Source organism: Leptonychotes weddellii, chromosome 7 (assembly GCF_054177405.1).
Source record: "Leptonychotes weddellii isolate Sample4059 chromosome 7, ASM5417740v2, whole genome shotgun sequence".
Taxonomy (NCBI): Eukaryota; Metazoa; Chordata; class Mammalia; order Carnivora; family Phocidae; genus Leptonychotes; species Leptonychotes weddellii.
Window position 1 is genome coordinate 75,035,978 of NC_138375.1, and position 27,363 is coordinate 75,063,340.

Consider the following 27,363-nt stretch of genomic DNA (forward strand, 5'->3'; position numbering starts at 1 on the left):
AAAATCTCCCATCCCGACATTCTCTCCACAAAGGCAGAAGAGAACAAAAACACTTCTATTATTCAACAGGCATTAAACTAGAGTGCAATGCATATCACAGGCATTCTGCTAAGAGAATGCAAAGACAGAGCTAGGAATCTCACCCATTTATGTAACCTAGTAGATACGACTCATTACAAATATGTTTTCAAGATAAGTGATAGCTCGTCTTCACGTGGAGGATTTGGCAGCACATTTCCACGCATAGTTCATCATAACTTCACCTGTGTTAAAGGATACCTGTGTTAGCTAATTGGTTTTATCCTGAGGAGAAACACACTTCTCGTATCTTTGTGACAAGATGTGATTTTGCAGATTGGAACAAAGTGCATATACTGAAGTTACGCTCCTAATCTTGGGCAGGAATTCGGCGCCAAGGAGCCATCTCCCTTGCTTGTTTGCATTTTGAAAAGATGGCTTTCAGGTTCTTGAGAAAGATAGTCCTGGCTGAGAAAGCTGACAAAAGGTCTATCTAGTCTTTTAAGGGACACATTTCATGGAGTTGAGAAAATTCTTTTTTTTTTTTTTTTTTAAAGATTTTATTTATTTATTTGAGAGAGAGAGAATGAGAGAGAGCATGAGAGGGAGGAGGGTCAGAGGGAGAAGCAGACTCCCTGCCGAGCAGGGAGCCCGATGCGGAACTTGATCCTGGGATTCCAGGATCATGACCTGAGCCGAAGGCAGTCGCTTAACCAACTGAGCCACCCAGCCACCCCGAAAAAATTCTTAAAATTGCAAATTTCTAAGATACTTTTAAGAAAAAGGAAGAGAGGGAAATCTGTTCCCTTATTTTCAGCAGGGAGAATTAAGCCTCTTATTTTGAATTTGCATTTGCATTGCCCATGTATGTATGCATGCGCACGCACACACGTATATATGTATGCACGCGCATACACACATGCATATACATATACATATATGTGTTTATATGTTTTTTAAAGATAGCATATATAATGTAATTTAACCATACTATAGCCTATGTAGTATAATTTATGTATAAATATAAAATAACCGTATTAAACTTTAGTGTAATTGCATATTTATATAGTTTATATATTAATATATTTTATGGCGCAATTTTTAACCCAAAGAAACTTATAAATGAAAATAATACTAGCTTAAATATATTTATAAGTCATTTATCTAAATTCCAGAGATGGTTATATTAAAACAAATTTTAAATATTTTTTAAGAGGTAACCTGTCTTCATAAGAGCATTTAGGTTTTTTCAAAACAAAACAAATCACTGAACTCTGATGCTTTTGTTATAGACTGCTTCATTTTTATTTGCTAAACCATCTGTAGTTAATTTCCTGCCCTACCTGATCAATAAGAAATCATGCTTAGAAATAAAATAGTGATTAAAATATTGTATTTTGCATTCATAAGTTGTTTTTTAGGTCAAAACTCAGATGTTATTAAAAAGAAAATATGACATGGACTATAAGGATATAATTTTTAAATTAAAAATATTTTATTGCCCATATATTAAAACAAACCTAGAACAGAACCACCTCAAGTGACCATTGATCTTCACAAGGGATAAAATAAGGGAGTAGCTATATGTGCTGTATGCTACATTTAGAATAAAGTCTATTTTTCATCAAATTCAATTATGTTTTTATTATACCCTAGAGAATAAACATAATAGTAGAGGGTATATATATTTTTAAGAATAAAATACTGAATAATAACCATGGTTCAGAAGAATGTAAATCATTTATGCACTCATTTATTGCCTTCTAACAGAATAGCTTTTAGAAAATTGTATGTCATGATGAATCAGTTATGCCACACTTACACTGCAGTAGTTGAATTACCCTTGGCATTTTTGTATTCTAACAGTTCTATTTATCTCTCAATGCTGTACATTGAATAAGTAATGAACATCTGTATGATATGGGTTTACCAGATACTTTTTAAAGGAAAGAACATTAGTAATTCATTTTTAAATAGAGTGTTTTTCCTTACCCTTGAATTTTTAAAGTTGTATTTCTAGTAGTGACCCTGGATTCTAAGTGTAAATTCCTTCCCTCTTCTTAATATCATCAGGTTTTATGGGCCACAGGGTCTTTTGCTTCCCCAAAGCAGTGATTCACCACAATGGAGTAGAGTGCCCAGAGGTCAGTGAACCTTCCCCTGCCCTTCAACAGAGGCTGTCCTTCTCTCAGACCATTTTCCCTTTAACATCGTCATTTCCATTCAAGTCAGAGCCAGGTGACTCTTAGGTCTGACCATGGAACTCAGTGATGGCGAATCATTTACTTTTAATACTTACAAGAATTGGTAACAGGAAGGTAAATAACCTGTCAAAGAGGAATACTGTGTATGTTGTAGCCACAGACTCAGCTTAGTTCAGTAACTGAAAACTGCACATGGCATTGAAATCTATTTTGAGCTAAATGGAACTTAATTGTTGAACAAGATACTGAGGTGTCTAAGTTTTATGGGGATCACTATATGACATAGGATGATTTTCTCCTCTTAATGTTCAGTTAGATAAAATTGTATCATTAAGTTTGTTTTACCTTTCTGTTTTCTAAAGTTTATTTTTTTTTAAGATTTTATTTCTTTATTTGAAAAATAGAAGGAGCACAAGCCAGGGGAGGAGCAGGGACAGAGGCAGAGGGAGAAGCAGCCTCTGCTCTGAGCAGGGAGCCCGGGACCATGACCTGAGCTGAAGGCAGACCCTTAACCAACCGAGCCACCCAGGCACCCCTCTGGTTTCTAAATATAGACAGTCTTTGGGTGTCCCTCAAGACCTAAGTTTTGCTGGTACTGGTACAGGATTACTACTTTTTTTTTTTTTTTGTAAACTAAAGGAAGAACAAGAAGTGTTATCATGGATAATATTTTTTTTTAATCCAGGAGATGGGGGCAAGGGTGGGAGGCATTAACTTTAAATTGTCACAGAACATTGGATACGTGGTATCTATAAATTTAATTGTGCTTATTTACAGAAGATACATATTCCATAGATTACATTTACTTTTCACATAATGCTTATTTTTGTGTGTGTTTATATATGAAATTTGGGAGGGGAGTTTTCTACATGATGGCCTAAAGTTGCCAAAAGAAATCTTCAAGTAGGCTATTAACTTAGGGCTTCTCATGGTAGAACCACAAATCTGCCAGTGGACATACACATTCGCATTAATATATTTTATGGCCATAGCAAATTATATAAAATGAAAATTTGTCATTTCAGACTGTACTGAGTATGATTACTTCTGGCAGCATTTTGGCACTTATTTAGTAATAACAAGAGGATGCAAATTAATACTTTTTTAACTTTAGTGTATGTATTTCTCTTTTGTGTTCTCTATTCATGTATATTTCATTTGACAGAATCCCTACCTCTTCTCCTAAATTACTGAACAAGACTAGGCTACATGGTAAGAAACCTGAAAGCTTTCCCCATCTATCCTTGAACCCAGAGTAAGACTTAAATAGGCACTTTCCAGTTTCCCCCACCTGGGCGCTCCTCAGTACTGTTGTCCTCCTCAGAATTGATAACACTTCCAGGCAGATAGACAGCATCCTGGGCCTCAGCAGCTCAGCAGCCGTAAACTTTGCCTGACCCCATTTACATTTTCTACTTTTTAAACGTATGCAGTCCTCCCACTGGAGCTTTCCACCTGCAGCCCCGTGATGCATGCAGGTAGAAGTGGAGGTAAGGGAGAAGGTGAGAAGCCACCCTGTGTTTCACAGTGGCCTATGGAGCCACTTTCTTACCATTTTCTGTCACTATTAGCTCCACTATTTGAATGTCTGTGGTTTTCCTAACTCTTTTCTCCATAGTCCTGTGTTGTGTGCCCTCAATGTCTGCTTTAGGAGGCTAAGTAGTAGGGTAAATTGTGGGACCAGTAGCCCCATTAGATGATTTTTAAATGATTGTTTCAAGCAATACTTGCATTGTGTTTGACATTTTTTACAAGTGTAATTTTTGTTTTTGTATGTGTTAGCTTCACCCATTCTTGTTCAAATATATGTAAGGCAATAACAAATTTTTATTTGAGGATATTTTTAAAGAATATTATGATTTTCTTTCCATGGGAAATAAAGGAAAGCAAGTGTCTGCCTGTTTATAAGTTGTTACGATAATAAAGATGTGAATAATAGTATACTAAAAATCCACACCTGATAAGATTGAGCCAATGATAGTTAGGCCACTATTTCCTAGGGAGGATGGTAGTTAATTGGCCCCTGGGAAGGATTCACTCCTGAGGTAAAAACCAGGGGTGCCTGTTGAAGTCCTGGCCCAGCTCTGAGAGGAAGAAGGAGATACTAGGAAGGAAGGAGATACTAAAAGAGAACTGAGTGGTAGTAATGAGGTGTGCATGCTGTGGCTGGGTCATCTTTCTTGTTAGATAGTTGATACCTTGAGATTTAACCCAACCCTGCCAGTTTTCCCTGGAAAAGAGCCTCCTCGGGGATTTAGCAGAGGCAACACTTTGTCCAAAGAGAGTCACCAACAGGAACAACTGGCTGGCTCAGGCAGAGGAGCATGCGACTCTTGATCTCAGGGTCATGAGTTTGGGCCCCACGCTGGGTGTAGAGATGACTTAAATAAACAACAACAACAAAAGATTCACTAACACCATAGCCTTTTCTAATCACAGCCCTAATTCTAGAATGCCACGACTAAGAATATCCTTCTTTGGGATGGTATGGGAGCTGAGGGGTGGGTGGAGGGAATGTGAAAACTGGGACTATTACTTCCTTCATTTCTACTTTAAAGACTTCAGCTGTTCGGGCGCCTGGGTGGCTCAGTCGGTTAAGCGACTGCCTTCGGCTCAGGTCATGATCCTGGAGTCCCTGGATCGAGTCCCGCATCGGGCTCCCTGCTCAGCGGGGAGTCTGCTTCTCCCTATGACCCTCCTCCCTCTTGTGCTCTCTGTCTCTCATTCTCTCTCTCGCAAATAAATAAATAAAATCTTTAAAAAAAAAAAAAAAAAGACTTCAGCTGTTCAACACTGCTTAAACAGTCCTGGCACAGAGTAGGTTAGAAGATAGTCAATAAATGTGTGTTAGGCATGTTTGTTAGGCATCTATTGTGTTTGCTGTATCTTTAGCTAGTGTGAAGTTAGATGAGTAGAATGTGTTAGAAGAAGTTGTCATCAAATGCTAGTTTTCTTTTCCGTTGAGTATTTTTACATTACAAGAGTAATACATACTAATAGAAAATTTCTGACAGTAGAGAAAGGCATATATGAGGAAAAGTTCAGTACAGCAGGGCAGAGATGAGGAACAGTACTCCTCTGACCCTCCTACTTTTATTCTTCAGAGGTAACCTATGTTCATAAATTATTGCATAACTATCCAGAAATAGTCTCTGCATATATATGCATGCACCCAAAAATATACTACTTTTTTTTATACAAATGGGAATTAAGTGATGTACTGCAATTAGATTTTTTTACTTAATATTTATTTTTTAAATCGCTCCATGTGATTATACCTCATCTTTTAGATTTCACTTGTATGGGTGTACAACAATTTATTAAGCCAATTCCCTCTTGATGAACAGTACATTTTTGCAGTCTTTCTGCCATTACTTCACACATGCATGCATGTGTATGTTCTTCCTTCCTTATGAGGGTTTATCTATGAGATGATTTCTTAGAATTTATATACTTAGCTGTTGCAAAATTGTTCTTCTGCAATGCTAAAACTGTGTTTTCTCCCATAGGCAGTGTATGAGAAGGCATGCTGTATGTCCTGCCTCCTCACAATATGACCATCGGTGTTATTAAAACCCTCAGTTTGTAAGGTCTTGTCAAACCTATTGTCTGGCTTGGAAGTTGGGGGAGTACTTCACAACTGAAATTTTTCGAAAACACTGTAGACTTTTAGGTTGGCATACCCCCTACACTGGGTCTGAACTTTCTTGAGCAGTCTGGACCGTTTAAGAGCCTCTCTAAACTGCTGTTGTGAGGTTTGGTGGTATAAAGCAACAAATAACAGAGGGTCCTAACTCAAAAGTTTCTTTCTTACTGTCTTCCTCATAGAATAACTGAACAAGACAGGCATCTTGGGAGGCTATTAATATATTTCATATAAGAGATAAGAACCTGAACCCAATCTTTCACAATAGGAATGGAAAGGGGGGGATCTATTTAAGAAAGATTTAAAGAGATAGTGTCAACAGGATTTGGTGTTGAGGATTTTTTTTCCTTGAAAGTATACTTAAAGACCAAAAACTCTTTGAAATAAAAGTTCAGCATAAATGTTGAATTTCTTACTGTGCTTTTTAGCCATTAAAGTAGTTGTTTTATAAGGGCACCTGGGTGGCTCAGATGGTTAAGCATCTGCCTTCGGCTCAGGTCATGATCCCAGGGTCCTGGGATCGAGTCCTGCATCGGGCTCCCTGCTCAGCGGGGAGCCTGCTTCTCCCTCTGCCTCTCTCTCTTCTCTCTCTCTCTCTCTCTGTCTCTTATGAATAAATAAATAAAATCTTAAAAAAAATAAAGTAGTTTTATGAATCCTTTTCTTAATCTTTTAAAAAAGACTATCCAAAACTATGTTTGTCTCAGGAAAATGTTTATTTCATGGCTGACTTATACTTTAATTACACACTAATTTTTATACATCAGCCCTCTTCCCTATTATCTGTTAATTCCAAGGAACTTTAGTAATCTAGTTAGATAAGCTGGACTTACCTAGAAACTGGAAAACTATTTATCTCACAACTATTTCTTTGTGCTTTTAAACATGTGATAGTTGATTGCAAAAGCCTTTCCTTATACTGAATTTATGTTGTGGGTAAAACGGTATAAACAAGAGCATCAAAAATAGAAAATTAAATTTTTTCTTAATGTTTAGATTTCCCGTACTGTAAAAATAGTTCTTAATCTCTACCGTGACACCTCTACACTGATTTTAAAAATAATAATAGAAATTCTAACTTTCCATGAGAGCATGTATAAATGTTTTCTACAACCTTCACATCAAACGGTTCTCGTAATTTTTCCCAGTGGAACATACTTTTTTTTTCCCTTTGAACTATTTTGTGGTGGAATAATAAAGACTGTGTGTTTTAAATCTTAAAAGAACTTTTACAATGAAGTTTCTAGATTTTATGTCATAAATATTCTCTTCTCTTTTTCTCAGTTCCCTCCCTATCCTCAGCTACACCAGCCTGATAACAATAGACTCTTGTGCTGTTGGTATTTAATGCTGTCTGTTTAACTATAGGACATCTCAGTCCTTTAGAAAGTAAGATATATAGATAAACATATATAGATATACATATATATGTGTGTGTATATATATACATGAGATATATATATACACATATACATATCTAATATATATCCATACACATCTACATACATGCATCAATGTACTTGTGACCATAAAAATAAACTCCTACTTTTTATTATCCAAATAAATACAGTTTTAAAGTACATGGCAGTAAGATTAGATGATCAGCACTAAATTCTCACAAGTCAGGTGTCAGGGAATTCTAAGTACAGTGATTCCATTAATTTTCTTAAAGCATCAGTATCCTTGCATATAATCTCCTTTTCTACAAGTTTTCTATATGTCCCACAGGCACATTTAGCAAATCCCTTAGCGGATCCCTCCTATGTACTCCCTTAGCACAGTACACACCTCTTACCAAGTCTTAATGTAATGTAGTTTTTTATTTACAGGTCTGTCTCTCATTAGACAGAATTCCTTTAGGGATGGAACTATGTCTTCACATTTAGTTCCCGAGTATATATCACAGTACGTGCTACATATTCAGCATTCAGTTAATGTTTATTGAACATGCCTTCATTCAATAAGTCATTTTTACACTCAAGGTACCTAGGAGTGAATGTTGAATGAGAAAATTATCACAGATATCCTTTAAAAAAAGCATACTGCATATTGCATTTTATTTTATTTATTTTTTTATTTTTTTACTGCATATTGCATTTTAAAAATGGTTTTTATAAATTGATTTACACACAGCCTGTCAGTAGTGCATCTACTTGCACACATCGTTAGCTTGGATAATTCAGAGTCATTATAATTAAGCACATTGGGTTCAAATTTATTAAGAAATGTTGAGACATATGAAAAGGTGTGAAGAGTATTATGATAAACATTCATGTACCCACCATCCAGTTTAAGGAATAAAACAATACCAGTACTGCTAAGGCTCATTATGTACCTGTCCCCAATCTCATCCTACTTTCATCTCCACCCTGGATTTCATGATATCATTCTGGTACATTTCCTTACACTTTTACTACCTATGCTTGTAGTTCTGAACAATATGTACTGTTGTATTGCATATTTTCTTTTTTTTTTTTAAGATTTTATTTATTTATTTGAGAGAGAGAGAGAGAATGAGAGACAGAGAGCATGAGAGGGAAGAGGGCCGAAGGGGAAGCAGACCCCCCGCTGAGCAGGGAGCCCGATGTGGGACTCGATCCCGGGACTCCAGGATCATGACCTGATCCGAAGGCAGTCGCTTAACCAACTGAGCCACCCAGGTGCCCCGTATTGCATATTTTCAAACTATTACAGGGATGGTATCATACTGTGTGTATTCATTTGTACCTTTGCCCCTCAACAGGTATATTTGTTAGATTTTTTTCATGCTGATAACTGTATTTCTCCTTTATTTTCATGGCTCTATTCCACTCAGTGAATTAACTATTTAATAATTTTCCTGTTGATAGACATGTTAGATGTTTTCAGTGGATAAAGCTAACTAGATGCTTTAGAAACGTCTTGCTAAGCTAACTAATGGTGTAAATTTGGGAATTCAAACTATTGAGGGAAGAGAGTCTATATCTATTTTTAGGCTGTTTACATTTTTAGCCTAATGTTTGGGATCTAACAATAAATGTGTTATTTGGATTTCTATTTGTTGAATTATCTTGGTTATTTTTTTCATGACTGACCTTGCTTCTAAGGAAAATTTGAAGCATCTTACAGTTAATCAGAAGACATTTAAACCAGAATAAAGACAAGTATTAGGTTATTTCAGAAAACCTAGACTAGGTTCTTGTATCATCTACCTCTAAAGTTACATGGACCCCCTCCCACCCAAGATTACCATGCCCATCAGCAATATTGCCACTACACATATATGAAAATAATGTTACCTTTTAGATGTTGAATTAATTTTGAACTTAATTTTGACCCCAATTAAGAAAGATAAATTGTCAGATTACATACCAAACTGGTTTTTATCTTAAATTTTTTTTTTAAGATTTTATTTATTTATTTGACAGAGAGATAGCGAGAGCAGGAACACAAGCGGGGGTGGGGGGAGAGGGAGAAGCAGGCTCCCCGCTGAGCGGGGAGCCCAATGTGGGACTCAATCCCAGGACCCTGGGATCATGACTTGAGCCGAAGGCAGACGCTTAACGACCAAGCCACCAAGGCGCCCCTCATCTTAAATTTTGAAAATAATAGCTTTGTATAGTGATTGGGCAATAAATCTCTAGACTTCAAACTATTGCTCTTTTAGAGCAAGGTGTATAGACAGTGGTGAATGTCAGAGTGACAAGATATGTAGCCAACTAAAAACAAAATCAGGAGTTCTGACATTTATAATTTTGTGACAAAAATCTGTGATTTTAAAAGCCAGCTCACCAGTCTTAGTTTGTGACAGTGAGGGAGGTTGTCTGAAATGCAACTGCTCAGTCCCTTTATCAGTGTTTGGACAAATTACTAAAAATATCTGGCCCTCTGAAGGCTTTACCCTATTTATAAGTTGTAGTTATTGGCCTCTACCCAGATTCAGATGTTAGAGATTAGCCTAAAAGCTGAGTCCTGATTGAAACAGATTTAGGTAGACTCAGCACTGAGCCTTTCCAGTTCACATTGCTGTAATCTATTAGGTTTCATTGAATGAGCCACATGAGGTTGCTGTAATAAAGACCTTTGATAAAGGGTCCCGAGAGTCAAGGTGTATGCTTTGGGTATCATGTTTCTCAGTCCATAGATGTGCTTACATAAGTTAAAAAAATACATGCCAATCTCAAGTCAGACTTAGAACTGGTATTCCTGAATAAGACTGTCCCATCAGGAAATTGCATGTCCTGTGGCCTAAGAAGTGTATTATTTTTCTTGTAAGTTCTTTGTTTTCATGAAAAGGCTCTTTAATTCTCAGAATGTATTTGTTTCAAGGTAATTCAGTTTGAATTCACTCATGCTCATAAGTCTCCTTGAAAAGCCTTCCTTAAAGTTTATGTTTTATAGGCAACTCACACCTGATGAATTTTGAAGAGTCATTCATATGACATCAGTTTTAATAATCAAAACTTGGTTTCCAAAGCTTCAATAATTCTGTCACATGGAATATATAATTAATAGCAATGATATTTTTGAAAATAGTAGTAAGCTTTTTAGCAACAGATACTTCTTAATACCATTAAGTAGCAAATGCATAGCTGTGAATTTTGGATGAGGGCATTCAGCTTCAAAAGAATTTTCCTGTTTATAAGCTTTCTTGCAGTTTAGATATGCTGCCATCAGGTGGTAGTAATATGTCATATCCATGTGGCTCCACAGATGACAGGCTGCTTAAAGTCACCAGTTTACCCCACAAAGATTTATAATCATGAATCCACAGATTTTTATGTGAAAATTAAACTAACATAATATATCCATTTGGTATCAGAACTGAGGGTACTTTGCAAATAATTTTTAAAACATATATTGGAAGATTCAATTGGGCAAGTTTCTTCTGTTCTTATTTATTTATTTTATTTTTTGGTAAGAGTATAATATACTTTCTAAAAATTTGGAAAATTATTGAAGAGTGAAATTTAAAACATCAAATTTCATTACCCAAAGATAATTGCTATTAAGCTTTTGTTTCATTTCCTTCCAGTCTTTTTTTTTTTTTTTTTTAATATGCAATGTTTAGTATGTTTTTGTTTTTGCTTTTTGGAGTGGAGTTCTATAGCAAGAAAAGATACTTGGCTGTCATAACAGTGTATATGTAGCATGTATCTGTCTTTTACAATTTTTGAAAATGTAAGGTTTTGTAACTGCTTTGTGACATTTTAATGTTCCATTGATTGAAGTTTTCCATAATTTATATAGTCATTCACCTATTAGTAGACAATGTATGTTTATGATTATCAATCATCAAGAGCATTTTTAAAGAGTATTTTATCTCTGCCTTCTATCTACCGCCTGTCAAGAGGACCATTATTTCATTGCATCCATGCTTGATTTTTGTTTTAACACAGAATGATTTCTAATTCATCTCAGAGTAGCTAAATATTTTATATTTCCTTCATTGTATTTGAAAGGAAACTGCCAGGAAATCTGAGCATTCTGTTTTCAGTTATGAATGAAAATATGTAGTCTCTTTGTTATTGTTTTTATATTATAAAAATGTTTCATAATTTTGTAAATTGTATGCAACCAGGTAGCACATATAAACATCTCAGGGCCTGTAATGTTATGAGATGGAACCATTATCTATTTCCTACCAAAATAATTTTTTCTTTTCTTTTTTATAGCATAGAATATTGCATTAAAGAAATACAGTATGAAGTTAACAAACAGTGTCCAGATGTGCAGCTGCGAACAACAACTGACTGTCTTGAATGGCTAGATAACTATAGCTATAATCCATCCAAGTCACCGTCCATTCCCCATGGAGATTTGATAAAATTCTTCAAAACACTGGTAAAAAAAAATAATCTTTGTTTTTTAGCAAAGTGGGGTGGGTGAACAGGAATACAGTTCATTCAGTTTCTCTATGTAAATATTTATTTTAGTGATCATGTTAGCCTGCCACATCTAGGGGTTGGGCTTTTGTTTTGCTTATATATCCCCAGTGGAATCTAGTGAGCTATTGTCTTTACCTTTTACAATGAGTTTTATCAATAAAATGTAGTTTTATAGAAAAGGAGATTAAATATTATAATTCCAGAGTGTGTTGATTGATATGTACCACACACATTGTCTACCAGAAAAGTTCATATTTATTGTGTTTTCTGTCCTTCACAACTACTCCTTTTCTCTGTGCTTATTATTAAGCATAAAAAGATCGCCATTGATTGTATCTTTTAAGTAGCCTTGTCTACCATTCCCTGCCTTCCCAAGCTGCAGGCATACCCAGTTTTTTTTTCAATCAAGGCAGTAATTTCTACAAGACCACTATTAATTGATGGAGAATTATTACATGGGTCATTCTTTGATACTGCCCACTCTGTATGTGAAGGATGGGTTTGTAGCCTTCAGTGAGAATGCTTACTTTATTACACCTGCATCTACAAGGGGTAGCTAGCTTGCAACAACAGTTTCCCAGAGAAACAGCACAATTATTAGAAAGCAGTAGGTCTCTAGCTATGGTTTTAATTTAATTTGGGGGGGGGGAAAGGCACTGTTTTTGTCTAAACATCAAGGCAGATGTGGAAAATATCTTGAGGTTGTAGATGGCTGAGGATGACAGAATCAGATGGAAAGTTCTTGGCTATCATTATTATTGCAGATGTCTCTTTGATGTTTGCAAAGTAATAAAAAGAAGAGAAAGGAAGACTGTACGCCCTGAAGCCTTATTCTTTTAAAAAAATCCTCTCACCCATTATCTCTTGAAGGTGCAGCCCTGAAGAATAAATATGGATATAGTTATTCCTTTAATTTCTATTAAGAGCCATGTGTATTGAATTTCATTAATATTGATGTAATAATGCTTTCTCATTTAATTAAAAGCAAAAGCTTTTAATTATCTTTTAATCTGTCACACGTAAGTCATTCTCTATTCACTGCAGGGCAAAGGCCGCTTTAGTTTTGCTCAAATTCATTAGACTGATAGGGTTGTTTCAGACCTAGGTTTTCTTACATAATTTATCGTGTTATTTTGAGGAAAGAACCACATTATTAAAACATTCAGATTAAAACGACCTTATTATCAAGTTTTTACATGCTAAAAATGTCAATCTTCACAGCCATTTTTTCATAGCTCTTTTTTTAAATAGAAAAATTTTTATTTATTAATTATCTAAGTACTTAAATAAGAAACAGAGGTCCTCCTTATGGCAGTTATACTGATGTTATTCTTAAATTTAAGTAGTCATACCAAACACGTGTCTTAAACATTTTGTAACCTATTATTCTTTAAATGTTGCTTGATCAAATATTTACCATTTAGACTGATTAAAAGAAACCCAAGATGGAGACACTGATATGACTTGGTTGTTTCATAGAATTACCATAATGCTGGCGTTCTGAATTCTATCTAAAGATATTTCTTTTCTAGAAGTATCAAAAGAGCTAACTAGGGGGGGATGAGAGAGAGAAAGAGAGAAGTTTCAGAAAGATCAGTGCACTTTGTGGCTCTCTGGAGTCTAGTAGAAAGAACATGGGTGAGAAGAATGAAGCCAGGGATTCATTCTTGGTTTTGTGCTTTATTGTACATGACGTTTGGAAGGTAACTTAAATGTGTTGCACGTTAGTGTCCTTATCTGTAAATTGGGTTTTTAAATATCTATGTCACAGAGTTTTTATTATGAATAAGCCAGAGACTTGAGAGGAAAGTGCTTTTTATAAAATAAAATGCTGTATAGGTATTGGACATTATTTATTACAGATAGAACATTAAATTGGACATGACAATGCTTAGAATGACTTGAGAGCAAATTCCTGGAATTTGCCTATGAGTTGTTTATAATTCTGAATCACAGATAATACCTCTGATATCTCTGTCAGTAAGAAATTTCAAAGCCAGCCTGATTTTATGCCACTTGAATTTTGCTTCCAGTTTTCTTACAATCAGCTTGTTGCTACTCAGAGAATATGACCTAATTTCAGTATTAGCTGAAAGAGACATAATTAGGAAAGTCAGCCTGTAAGGAGAATGTGTTCATGTAATAAAGTCCAAAAAGAAAGTAACTTTTTGTCCCTTTATTCATAATTATACCTACCATTGTTTTCTGTCAGCACGGAAAGAATAAAAGAATAATTTCATATCATCTTTTGGGGAATGATTCTGAGAGTATTTTTTCTCATAATGACTTATTATCTTTTTGGAGAGAACTGAAATATTCTCAGATTAGTTTCCAAGGTAAAATCTTTCTTAACATGGCTCTCAAAAAGGAATTTAAATGAAAGTTAAACTCTTTAAATGTATTAAATTTTATTTCTCAGGATGACAGCTATTAGTAACCTTCGGGCACATACTGTATTTAAAGGTCTCTGTTTTGTATGTTCTTTTGGGGTTCTCTAAGAATAGATGTACTCATTCGGGCATGAAAATTTTCTACCGGGAATTACTTAGGGGCGTGATCTTGAATTTATTTTGTCTGAGGAATACATTTCAATCGATGTTTTGCTACACATTTTTATTTAGAATTTTTAAGCTGCAGCTCAGGTTCTATTGGGAATGGATAACAATGAGGCCTGAAAACTAGATTATGTTTGGAAAGCTAACTGAAAATATAGATCATCACCTGGGTTTACAAAGTTTAACGGATCATAAAACCAACCTTGTAAAATATCTGAATCGATTCCATTCCAAATGCAAAAACAAAACATAACAAAACTTGAAGAGCATTCGAGTATTGATTCTAAATTGACCTGAATTATTGTGAAATTGTGTGACAGTAGAAATCGTTTTTCCTATTACTCTTAACAGTTAATCCCATTTCTAATGTTATAATTTACTTTTATTAGCAAGATTTGTTGAAGAGTGAACTAAATCAAGAAGAAATGATACTGGATTTACTTTGGGACCTCTCCTGCCAGAGCAGCATTTCATTCCCATCACTGCTAAGTGGAGCATCTTTCCATTTCCTCTCTAGGACTTCACTTCATTCTGTCGAAGATTATTCCTCTATGGATGTAAAATCTATATGGGATAATATAAGACTACATCTTCGACGCTTCTTAGTGAACAAATTACAAAGCCATAATGAAATAAGCAATTCACAGCACAAGATTTGGTTGAAAAATCAGTGCATACAACAACTCTTGTTTCTTTATCCAGAATCAGAAGTTATAATCAAGTACCAAAGCATACAGAATAAACTGTTGGCTAAACTTCTGCAGAACTATTTTCCTTCTTATAGCAGAGAATCAAATTTAGATATCATGGTTCATGGATACCAGAGTACAATGCTTAAGTTATACTCAATGATAAAAGAGGATTTTAACATACTACGTGAAATTTTAGCTCCAACCTCAACAGTGAAATTCATTAAAGAAACTTACCTGGATTCTGTTACAGAAGAAATGGCAAAATTTCTTGAAAATTTTTGTGAGCTGCAGTTCCAAGAAAGTGCTGTCCGTGTGATTAAAACAAGCAAGAGCTCAAGCAGGCATAGAGGAGCAGTGCATGCTTTGGGTTAGTGAGCTTTTAAATTTGTTTGGTTCAATTTAAGCCTTTTGATATCTTTAATTCTCTAACATTTTTCTTTTTGGTTAAATTTAATTGCAAATTTGAAACTAAATCAGAAAATAAATATTATGAAATTTTTGCAGCGCATACTTTCTCTTATGCATTTCCCCCTTTTCTGTAAGTACAGTAGTAGAAGTGCTTTTTTACCTGTTATTTGAATTATTAAAGATACTGAAAAATGTAAGCCAAAAATGTTGCCAATAGGACTTTTGGTTTTTTTGATTGCATAAATTACTGGGTGAAACTGTATGTATATATGAATATATGTATATATACCAATATTCATATATATGTAACAGAAAAGTATAATTTTTAATTAATTGTAACTTCCAAAGCTGAAACATTATTTGGGAAAAAGAATTGTCAAAAATTTGTTGAACTGCATGAACTAAAATTGGAAGTTTAGAATTATATTCTTTTAGTCAGCGAATTCCAATAAAGAGCTATTATGAAATGGTAACTATATATTAAAATTGGTCACAAAGGCATAACATTTTAACTATAGCTGATTTTAGAGGACCTTCTCCTCTAGTATTATTTCTATGAGAATATACACAAAGAAAAGGTGATTTGAAAATTCCTAATTTTATTTAAAAGCTAAAGGAAAAAAGAAACTATTGTGATATACATTTTTCCTGTCACCATTTTAATTTCCTACTAGAGAAAAATCAAGATAAAAAATATTATTTTTGAAAATTTTTAGTCATGCTTTTATGTAAAAAGTCTGAATAGGTGCATAAGCTATATTTTTTAACTGTTTGAAAATTGTCATTTTTGTGAATTGCTATCTTTGAATTTATGATCACTTTATAAATATTTCCATAGCTCACTATAGTTTTACATACCTTTCGTAATAAAATGCCAGAATATCAAAATACTGTGATATATGAATTTTCAAATAATTTATTATTTTCTCTTATATTTTTTATTTTCCTCTGGAAGCTATATCACATCACAGAACAGACATGCATCAGCCAAGTTTAGGTTATGGCAGAATACAAAGTCAGTTAATTTAGGAACATTACAGTTTTGCTCAAAGCAAATAGATTCTCATTTTAATTGTTACATAAATTTTACATGCATTTCATGAGTATACTTATTTTCTAAAAATTTTTATATTCTCTAAAAGAATTCCTGCTTACTTGTAAAGTGTTTTCAACATGAAAGTTTTATATATGCTAAATATAGTTTATAACAGAAGAAAAGATCCATATGGTTGAAAATATGTGTAAGTTGCTATGGAGTCTTTAGGGCTGATACTGAGGTGTTTTCTCATTTGTGAGAGAAAACTATGTGTGTAGGCTTTAACACCAAAATCTGAAACATTTTCTACAAGTCTAGGTGCACTGATCTTTCTCAAGCTCATTTATCTAAACGTTGGTATGAATCACTTGTTAAATGAATGTTTTCCATATGCCAGGCACTGTGCCATATACATTCTTTTTCTTATTATCCTAATTTCATAAACAAAGAAAGAAGCTTAGAAACACTAACTTGCCCTGGGTCATGTTGTACAGAGTCAGGATTCATATGTAGGTCTTTATGTCTCCAAGACCAATGAATTTAACCATCATGCTATTTATTGGACCTTGTCTTAAGGTGTAGAATAAAGTGCTTTGTCACTTGTAAAAGAAATTTCAAGCAGCACTTTTCAGGTGGGCTACCAGAAAAGCAATTCAGTTCAGCTTTATTGAGCACCTACCATAGGCAAGGCATGTAGCAGCTACCATTTTTAAGGTTCTGAGCTAGACACAGTAAGGGAAAGATTTCAAGAACTGCTAAACTAACTCTTAATGGGTCAGCCGTATTTTTCCACTAATATTTGACCCAGTGACCAAATTTTATTTATTAAGGAAATATAGTTTGAGATGAGTGAAATAAAATAGTAAAAAATATTAATAACAAATATTAATACGATTATAATAATGTATATTCCTATCATAATGAAATCTATATTGACTTGAATGGGTTGTACATTATGTTATCTTTAGTATATATATTTTTTTAAGATTTTATTTATTTATTTATTTGACAGAGAGAGACACAGCGAGAGAGGGAACACAAGCAGGGGGAGTGGGAGAGGGAGAAGCAGGCTTCCCGCGGAGCAGGGAGCCCGATGCGGGGCTCGATCTCAGGACCCTGGGATCATGACCTGAGCCGGAGGCAGACGCTTAAGACTGAGCCACCCAGGTGCCCCTATATCTATGTTTTTATGCTCACCAAGTCTTCCAGTATTTTGCCTGAAACTATAGAAAAGATTTTCATTAGGTAACAATAGCTAACATTTATTGCACCAAGCAATGATGTGCATTATCTCATTTAATCCTTTTAACCAACCAACAAGGTAGGTGCCATTATTTGTTATCTCTGTTATACAGTGAGGAAACTGAGGCATAGAGATAGTAATTTGGTCAAGGTTACAGAGTGAAGCCAGGATTCAACTGAGGTTTGTCTGATTGCAGATCCTCTATCACTGCACTCTACTGCCTGAAGGAACAGGATAGAAATAGCTCATTCTATTAAAAACACTGCTCTGAATCCTCTGTATTGCTAACTCTACTTTAGTGTAGTCATTGTTTTACATTTTTCAAAATTATCCCACCCTCTTCTCATCTGATGACTATATAATACCAATTTGAAAGTTTTCTGCTTATATTTCCTGTTTTGTAATCTACTGATGTATCTTTAGCAGCTGGTGTATGTATACTAGTCTTTTTTCTTCCAGCTTTATTGAGATATAACTGGCATATAACAATGTAAATTTAAAATGTACAATGTGTTGATCGGATACACATACATTTTTATAGAATTACCACCATAGCATTAGTTAGTATCTCCATCATGTCACATAATTACCATTACTTTCCTGTGTTGCGAACATTTAAGATTTACTCTCTTAACAACTTTCAAGTGTGTAATACACTATTGTTAAGTATATTCACATTGGATCCTTAGAAATGATTAATCTAACTAGAAATCTGTACCCTTTGATCAACATCTTTGTTTCAATGAATTCATTTTTTTTTTTTTTAGATTTCACGTGTTATCGTAAAGTATTTGTCTTTTCTCTGACTTATTTCACTTAGCATAATACCTTCAGCGTCCATCCATGTTGTTGCAAATTGCAGGATTTCCTTTTTTCTCATGGCTGAATAATATTCCATCATGTATATATATATACTTTATCCATTTATTCATAGATGGACACTTGGATTGTTTCTGTATCTTGACTATTGTGATTAATGATGCAGTGAACATGGGAACACAGATATCTCTTCGATATCCTTTTTTCATTTCCTTTGGATGTATACTCAGAAGTGGGATTGCCGATGATAGTTCTATTTTTTTGTTTTTTGTAGAACCTCCATACTGTTTTTCACATTGGTGGTACCAATTTACATTCCCACCAATAGTGAACATGGGTTCCTTTTTCTTTATATTCTCACCTTGTTATGTCTTATCTTTTTGATGATAACCATTTTATAGTTGTGGGGTGATGTCATTGCAGTTTTGATTTGAATTTTCTGATGATTACTGATGTTTGCCATCTTTTCATTGAGCTTTTGGCCATTTGTATATCTTCTTTGCAAAAATGTCTATTCAGGTCTGCTGGACATTTTTAGAGATTTATTTATTTATTAGCAAGCACATGAGTGTGGGTGGGGAGAAGGGCAGAGGGAGAGAGAGTCATAAGCAGACTCTGCGCTGCGTGTGGATCCCGACATGGGGCTCAGTCCCACAAGCCTGAGATCACAACCTGAACTGAAACCAAGAGTCAGAAGCCTAACCAACTCTGCCACCCTGGCACCCCATGCTGGCCATTTTTAAACTTTGTTGTTGTTGTTATTGAGTTGTATGAGTTCCTTATATATTTTGGATACTAATTCACTATTAGATATATGGTTTGCAAATATTTTCTCCCTGCTGTAGGTTGCCTTTTCATTTTGTTGATTATTTCTTGTGCTATGGAGAAGCTTTTTAGTTGGGTGTAGTCCCATGTAATTCTTGCTTCATTGCTTGTGCTTCTGGTATCACATCTAAAAAATCATTGCCATGACCAGTGTCAATCCTTTCTTCTAGGGGTTTTACAGTTTCAGAACTTATATTTAAGTCTTTAATCCATTTTGAGTTAATTTTTAAGAGTGTTGTAAGATAGGGTACAGTTTCATTTTCTCTGCATGTGATTATCCAGTTTTCCCAGCACCATTTATTTAATCCTTTCTCCATTGAGTATTCTTGGTTCCCTTGTCAAATAGTAGTTGACCATATACGTGAGAGTTTATTTCTGAGTTCTCTATTTCCTTGGTCTATGTGTCTGGTTTTGTGCCAGTACCATACTGTTTTGATTTATAGGCTTGCAATATAGCTTGAAATCAGGAAGTGTGATGCCTCCGGCTTTGTTGTTCTTTCTCAGGATTGCTTTGGCTGTTTGAGGTCTTTGTAGTTCCATACAAATTTTAGGATTATTTTTTCTGTTTCTGTGAAAAACCACATTGAAATTTATTTTTAATTTTATTTTTTTAAGTAATCTCTATACCCATTATGGGGCTCGAACTCATAAGCCCAAGATCAAGGTTTGCACACTCCACTGATTGAGCAGCCAGGCGCCCCTGCATTGAAATTCTTGTGGAGATTGCATTGAATCTATAGATGGCTTTGGGTAGAACGGATTTTTAGCAGTTTTAATTCTTTCAATCATGAACATCCAGTATTTTCCCATTTATTTGTATCTTCTTCCTTTTCTTTCTTCAAAGTCTTATTTTTTCAAGTCTACAGATCTTTAACTGATCTTTAACTTAATTGGTTTAATGTACTGCTCAATATTTTATTGTTCTTGGTGATGTTGTGAGTGGGATTGTTTTCTTTTTCAGATATTTTATTGTTAGTATATAGAAATGCAACTGCTTTCTGTATGTTGATTTTATATCCTGAAACTACTGAGTTCATTGATTAATCCTAACAATTTTTTAGTGAAGTCTTTAGAATTTTCTATTTAAGGTCATATCATCTGCAAACAAAGACAATTTCACTCTTTTTTTTTTTTTTTTTTCTGATTTGAATGCCTCTTATTTCTTTTTCTTCCCTGATTGTCCTGGCTAGGACTTCTAGTATTATGTTGATAAGACTGGTGAGAATGGGCATCCTTGTCTTACTGCTGATCTTAGAGGAAAATGTTTTAGCCTTTTACCTTTGAGTATGATGGTAGCTGTGGGCTTATCATAAATGGTCTTTTCTGTGTTGAGGTATGTTCCCTCTATACCAAATTCGCTGCGACTTTTTATCATGAAAGGATGTATTTCGTCACATTCCTTCTCTATATTTATGGAGATGATCATATGATTTTTGTCTTTTATTAATGTGGTGTATCATGTTGATTGCATATGTTAAACCATCCTTGCATCCTAGAGATAAATCCCACTTGATCATTATGTATGATCCATTTAATATGGTGTTGAATTCGGTTTGCTAATATCTGTTTAGAATTTTTATATCTATATTCATCAGGAATACTGGCCTGTAATTTTATTTTCATGCAGTGTCCTTATCTGGCTTTAGTATCTGTGTAATGTTTGGCCTTGTTAGCTGTATTTGGGAGTGCTCCTTCTCTTCAGTTTTTTTTTTTTTTTAAAGATTTTATTTATTCATGAGAGACAGAGAGAGAGACAGAGGCAGAGGGAGAAGCAGGCTCCCCGCGGAGCAGGGAGCCCGATGCGGGACTCGATCCCAGGACTCTGGGATCATGACCTGAGCCGAAGGCAGACGCCTAACCGACTGAGCCACCCAGGCGTCCCTTCTCGTCAGTTTTTAATGAACTAATTAACGAACTGATGTCCTGTTTATGCATATACTACTACGTACTTGATGAGCTAAGGCAATTTGGACCTACTGAATCCTTAATTGCCTTTGATTTTTCTAGGTAGATTGAGGCTTGGTTGTTTTTTACCTGAATGATCTATAAATTATCTATTTACATGTACATATAAACCTATGTATATTTATATCTGTATTTGTAATATAGATATATATAGATAACATTACTTAAGTATCAAAAATAATTACAGCTTTTTATTATGTATAAGGTTTTACATATGTGAATTCATTTAATCTTTGAACCTTATTATTCATATTTTAAATGTGAGAAAACTGAGACTTATAAAGGTAAATATTTTCTAAGGCCATACATAATTATTTTCTAATAATCCATAGAAAGGGAATTTCATTGTTTACAGTTATTTGGTATATTATTTTGATACGCTGCTAAATTAATGGCAAAAACTGTGCAAGGCACTATGGCAATTAGCATAAAAATAATTTACCAGGCACTTTCATATTTCCCTTTTGATTTTAACATTCCTGCATTCTACACTCAAAGCTTTTGCTTTTCTTTTTTAATTAACATGATTCATAACCTACTCATGATTTGCTTGTGCTTATTAACTTAGAAACTGACTAGAGGTGGTTTTTATGCTATTTTATTTGATTTTATCAGCTGGCCTTTCTGTTGGTGTGGTGTTCACCTGAGCATCCCAGAGTGAGTTCCACCTGCAACCATGCAGCTGGGTATTGATTCAAGCTCCCCGGTACATGTATTTAAAATATGGGGACAATCTGTCCAACCATTTTTCAAAGATAAAGTACCAGGCATACAATTTATTTTCTATAAGTTAATCCCTTGACTTGAATTCCACATCTTGGCATTGTATGGTAACTTTTTTTCTCCTTGATATTCCTATGATTTTGTAATTTTAATTTCTTGGAGACCATGTGCTATTTTAGTATTATAATACATTTAGAAGTATATAACGTGGGGCGCCTGGGTGCCTCAGTCATAAGCATCTGCCTTCTGCTCAGGTCATGATCCCTGGGGTCCTGGGATCAAGCCCCGCCTCGGGCTCCCTGCTCAGCGGGGTATCTTCTTCTCCCTCTGCTGCTCTCCCACTTGCCCTCTCTCTCTCTCTGTCAAATAAATAAATAAAACTTAAAGAAAAATTAAAGAAGTATATAGCTTTTGCAATTTGAAGAAAATGATGAAATATTAATATAAATAGAATCTTCGTGATTTGGTGATCTGTCCTAGAAAAGAACCATATTATTTATTCAGATACTCTTTTACAAAGTTTCAAACATGATTTAAGAACCAAGATTTCCTCAGTAATTCTGATTTTGTTCATCTATGTTCTCATAGTTTCTCTGATAATTTTTGGAGAAAATTATCAATTATTTTCTAACAATTTATGCTGTAATAGTGTTTTTTCATTTATACGGCTTTAAATTTTTATTTAAAGTCAAAGTAACTTTCATAAAGCTAGAAGAACACCTTTAGTATTTTGATTATAACCTGATAGCTCATTATCTGGGAAGTCAGATCCTTATTTACACATGCACGGATTAATAGTGTCCTCCTTTTATTGAAGCATTTCTTTTTTTTTTTTTTCTTTTTTTTTTTTTTAAAGATTTTATTTATTTATTTGAGAGAGAGAATGAGATAGAGCGAGCATGAGAGGGGGGAGGGTCAGAGGGAGAAGCAGACTCCCCGCCGAGCAGGGAGCCCGATGCGGGACTTGATCCCAGGACTCCAGGATCATGACCTGAGCCGAAGGCAGTCGCCTAACCAACTGAGCCACCCAGGCGCCCCTATTGAAGCATTTCTTATATCTACATTTGGAGTGGTTAATTGATCAAATTATTTTTACTTTTTAAAATTGTATTTTCTTTGGATTTAAGGAAAGTTATTGCCATTCTTCTCAATGTTTGAAAAAGAGGATTTGTTTTTGTGTAGTAAATTTCAGGCATATCAATCCTCTGTATTTTATTATGAAATGATGCATTAGAAGATTTTATTCATAGGATAAATTTCCTGGTCCCTGTACATCTTACTCTGAATTTTTTTGAGGTTATTGTTAGCTTGAAAAGGAAAGACATGGAGAATACAATACATGCCTTTGAATATTTGGAAGGTTTCTAAAGAGCTACAGTGGGCGTGAGGTTGAAACTAAGTGGCATCTAAAACCACTTCGCATTCACAGTCCCTTGCTATTTTGTTTAAGGAAGATAGTGGGGAAAACACAATCCTTCAAGGGATGAAAAGATCCTTCAGAGTAAAGAAAACCTTGAAACCAAAATAAAGGTAGAATTCTTGACTAGGGAGGCTCAGATCACAATTGGGAAATAGGCCAGTCTTAAAGTCACCCCAGTTTCTCGCGTGCTCCTCCAGTAGCTCTGACTAGTTGAGTGATGAAGATCACTCAGGAAAGATGAAGAAGTATCTTGAGATCAGCATGCAAAATGTGTACAAAAAAGAAGCATTTGTATGAGTATTATTAGAGAAGATTCCAAGCCTTCTAGAAGGACACCGCATCATTTCACCCTGTCATGTGCTTCTGAGACAGAAGTGAAGAGCTTTGTTAAATTTCTGATGACAATTATGCCCTCTAACCCCATACTAGTAGAAGCTGAAATTTCAAATAATACAAAACAATAACGGGGAAAAAGAATTTGTAAGAGAAAGTAATATCTTTATTCAGTTATTACAAGTTCCTTTAAAATAATAATGTCGTTTCAGGTTTTGTTAGCATCGTTAAATTCTAGAGAATGATATTGTTGCTTAGCTTTTTTCCCCCACTGCTTTATCATGATTGCCATTTTTTAATGAAATACTGGTACGTTCCTTATTTACAATGAACTTGGCTCTCAAGAGGTGAAAAGTGCACTTACTGGGAGTCAAGGGTGCTGGTCCTGCATCCCCCGCCCCTTGTTTTGTGACCTTAGGTAAGTTATTTAACCCTTTCAAATTGTTGTAATAGATAAAATTTAAGGGTTGTATTAGGTGGTATCTAAGCTCTACATTTTCTCTGACTGTGTGTCATGGAAATCATTCCACACCCAGATTTTATATCTACAGTTTGTCATTAGAAGTTGCCACATTTATTTCCCCGCTGACAGTACAGATGTGTTAACTGGCTAAGGATGTGGCTTTGTTTGCCACAAAAGCAGATACAAAAACTTCTTTTAGTTATGTATCTATATGATTTTTCTGCCCCAGATGAAACTTGAAAATAACAATATGAAAACTGCCCACCTCCTGTGGTTGTGTTTTTTTGGTCTGGATGGAATGGTGAAGAGGGGAGTAGTGGTTAAGCAAAAACAGGAAATAGAGTCTCTTCTTCCAGCTAACATCTGAAGCTATTCCTAGTAATTATTTGGGGGGTTTCCCCTTTGATCCCACAACCAAGTGTTTTTATTTCGTTTTATTTTTAGTTTCTATTTTTATTTATTTATTGCAGAGGCATTTTTAGTCAGATAATTGAAAATTAAGATCACAGGCAAGAACTGGAAATGCAATTATTATTCTGTACTGTCGATTAAAAAGCAATCCATATGCCTTTTCTCTGGCATGTATTTAAAGCAGACAAGACAAGGATTTAATAATGACTTGTGTTTTTTTTCCTGGGGAAGAACCCGCTTATTTCTGCAAGGCTGTAGACAGTAGGCATGGACAATACTTTTTCTCTAAAAACCTCTCTGCCTCTCTGTTTCCATACAAACCCCGTTATAAGTACAAAATGAAAGCCTCAGAATTAAGCCTAGAAAGCATAGAAGAATGATCTTGTCCTAAAAGTCTGTGGGTAAAAATTTGATGAGCCATACTGTAATGAAACAATTACACATGTTAAACTTTTATAAATAATTTTAGTATTTTTTGGTCACATATAAAGAATGTCAAAAGTGATGATTTGGGTTTTGGCATCACTGATCCTAGAGCCTTTCCTGCAGCCAATTCTGTTACATGGCATATTCAGTGTCTTCTTAAGGCTTCTAGAATATGCTAGGGCAGCCATGCCATCAGCTGAAAAAAGGGGGCTTGTCTTCCCTTTTTCTGAACCAGGAGGGCATTCTCTCTCCATCGAATCTAATTTCTTTCTGTACTGTTGATCTCTACCTAGTAGAAGTATACAAGGTTATCCATCAGGGTGAGGGTAAAAACTAGAACTGTTTCATTTTTATTTCATCCTTATGTATGAGGCAGAACAGGACATATTCTTCAAGCCATTTAAGATGGTGTTTTGTGTGTTTAAAAGTCATTCTAATTCTTGATTTTGATAAGGCACGTATCACTTAGGATCTGTTTTGCAGGAAATACTTGAATAAAGTATATACTTGGCAAAGGATGCTACTCAGAACATGAATTCAACATTAATTTTCATTAGTATTTCCCCATTGATCATTTTCACTTTTCCTTGTTATCTGTTTACAAATATATAAAGTCAGTTATAAGTGCTTCTAGTTTATCACGTACTGTGCTAAGTACTTTATATACTGGTATACCATTTATACAATATCTCTGAAAAATTAGTTATCCCTATTTTATAGATAAAGAAATGGAGTTTGGACAAGTTAAGTAACTTGCCCAAAGTCCCACTCTAGGAAGTACTTGAGCTGGTATTCAAGTCCATTTCTGAATCATGACTAAACTCATTCTCTTTTAACTTCTGTAATTTCTGTCTTTTGCTAAATGAATTCCCTTGTAAGATAAATAATCCTTTTATTTTATTATTATTATTATTATTTTTTTTTTTATAAATAATCCTTTTATGTGTAATTTGAAGTAATTCCCATTTTAACCACAATTCTGATTTCTGTTCTGAACTTTCTGGAATTGCAACACATATATTTATTTCTCTACATGTAAAATTAAACAAACTTGAATTTTGAAAGGAACAAAGTAGTAGAGTACAAAGCACATCACTGGATTTCTCTTTGGGAAAGATTTGGAAAGAAAAAAATTACCCAAGACTTTACATAATAACACATGAAAAGAAAAGTAATACTGATTTTTGACGATATTTTTTTAAAATGTATCTAGAAGGAGACTCATATTATCCGTAGAGATGCAATTAAGCTGCTTACATTTAAGCTTTTTGTCAAAGGTAAGCTAAAAGTAACTAAGCTACAGAAATAGTTGAAACAGTTATTACCAGGTTTGAGATCCTTTTTAGACTAATTAATAACAATACCATTAGTTAGCATTATGTTTGCAAGATGCTTCCGCAGTTTTGTTTTGTTTTTTTCTTTAAGTTATCTTGGCCACATCACTACTCTGAAATTAGTGCAGTATTTTCAGTTCTTGTGTTTGGGGTGAAAATCTAAATCATTTCGGCTGGTTAGCAAATCAATTCTGAGACAGAACTAAGATTAGAAGAATCTTCCCATCGGCTCTCAATGCCTCATAAGAAAATAAATGCAAACCCCGACACCAGGATGTTTCTTCCCTGAGGAATTGATGGTGTTTTTATTTCCAGTTCTTCCTTCTAAAGGTTGTATCATCTGTGAAAATTATTTATTTGATTAAAAACTAAGAAAAATGAATGTGTAGGTGTATGAGAGAAGGGTATTTGTTACGTGCTTGGGTAGATGCGTGGTATTATGCGTATGCATGCTTTATTTACCTTAAACATGTTTTCTGCTGCATGGACTCTATTTTTTGATCCGTTATTCTCCATTAAATATTCTAAGACCTCTGAGTCTTTGTTCTAAAGAGAGCAGAGCAACAGAGATGGAAAGTATATTCCCTAAGAGAGAAAGTGGGTGGATTTAGTTTTAGTAATCTTGCTTTCATACAGCAACAATTAGCAACTGCTAAATGGCACTCACTTATTGACTCCCTCCCTCCATTGAACACCTGTGTGTTTTTCCAGAGGATGGAAAGAATATTTCACTTGCTACATCCTCTAATTATGACATTCAAATACTAAGGATGACAGATGAAATGATTCACTGGTTTCTCATGAACGGTCATAGGGCAGTTTGAGATTTATACGCTTTATGAACCATTCAGTAACATTTAAAAACTGAAGAAAAAAAAACACAAAGATTAAAATACTGAGATTTTAACACTCATTTTTTTACTTGGAAAAAGAAATTTTCTAATTAAAAATATAAGTAACCTATTTAGAACAAGG

The 27,363-nt window shown here is 34.6% G+C and overlaps 1 protein-coding gene across 5 annotated transcripts in view; it reads left to right on the forward strand.

Annotated features, from left to right (window-relative positions):
- The window catches only part of KIAA0825 (KIAA0825 ortholog), a 380,793-nt gene that overhangs the window by 50,911 nt on the left and 302,519 nt on the right, over window positions 1–27,363 (forward strand). For all 5 annotated transcript variants that reach the window (XM_081826564.1, XM_031038286.2, XM_081826563.1 and 2 more), the window contains 2 exons: window positions 11,523–11,691; window positions 14,680–15,349. In XM_081826564.1, the coding sequence (XP_081682690.1) occupies window positions 11,523–11,691; window positions 14,680–15,349 (839 nt within the window). The remainder of the gene's footprint in view (window positions 1–11,522; window positions 11,692–14,679; window positions 15,350–27,363) is intronic.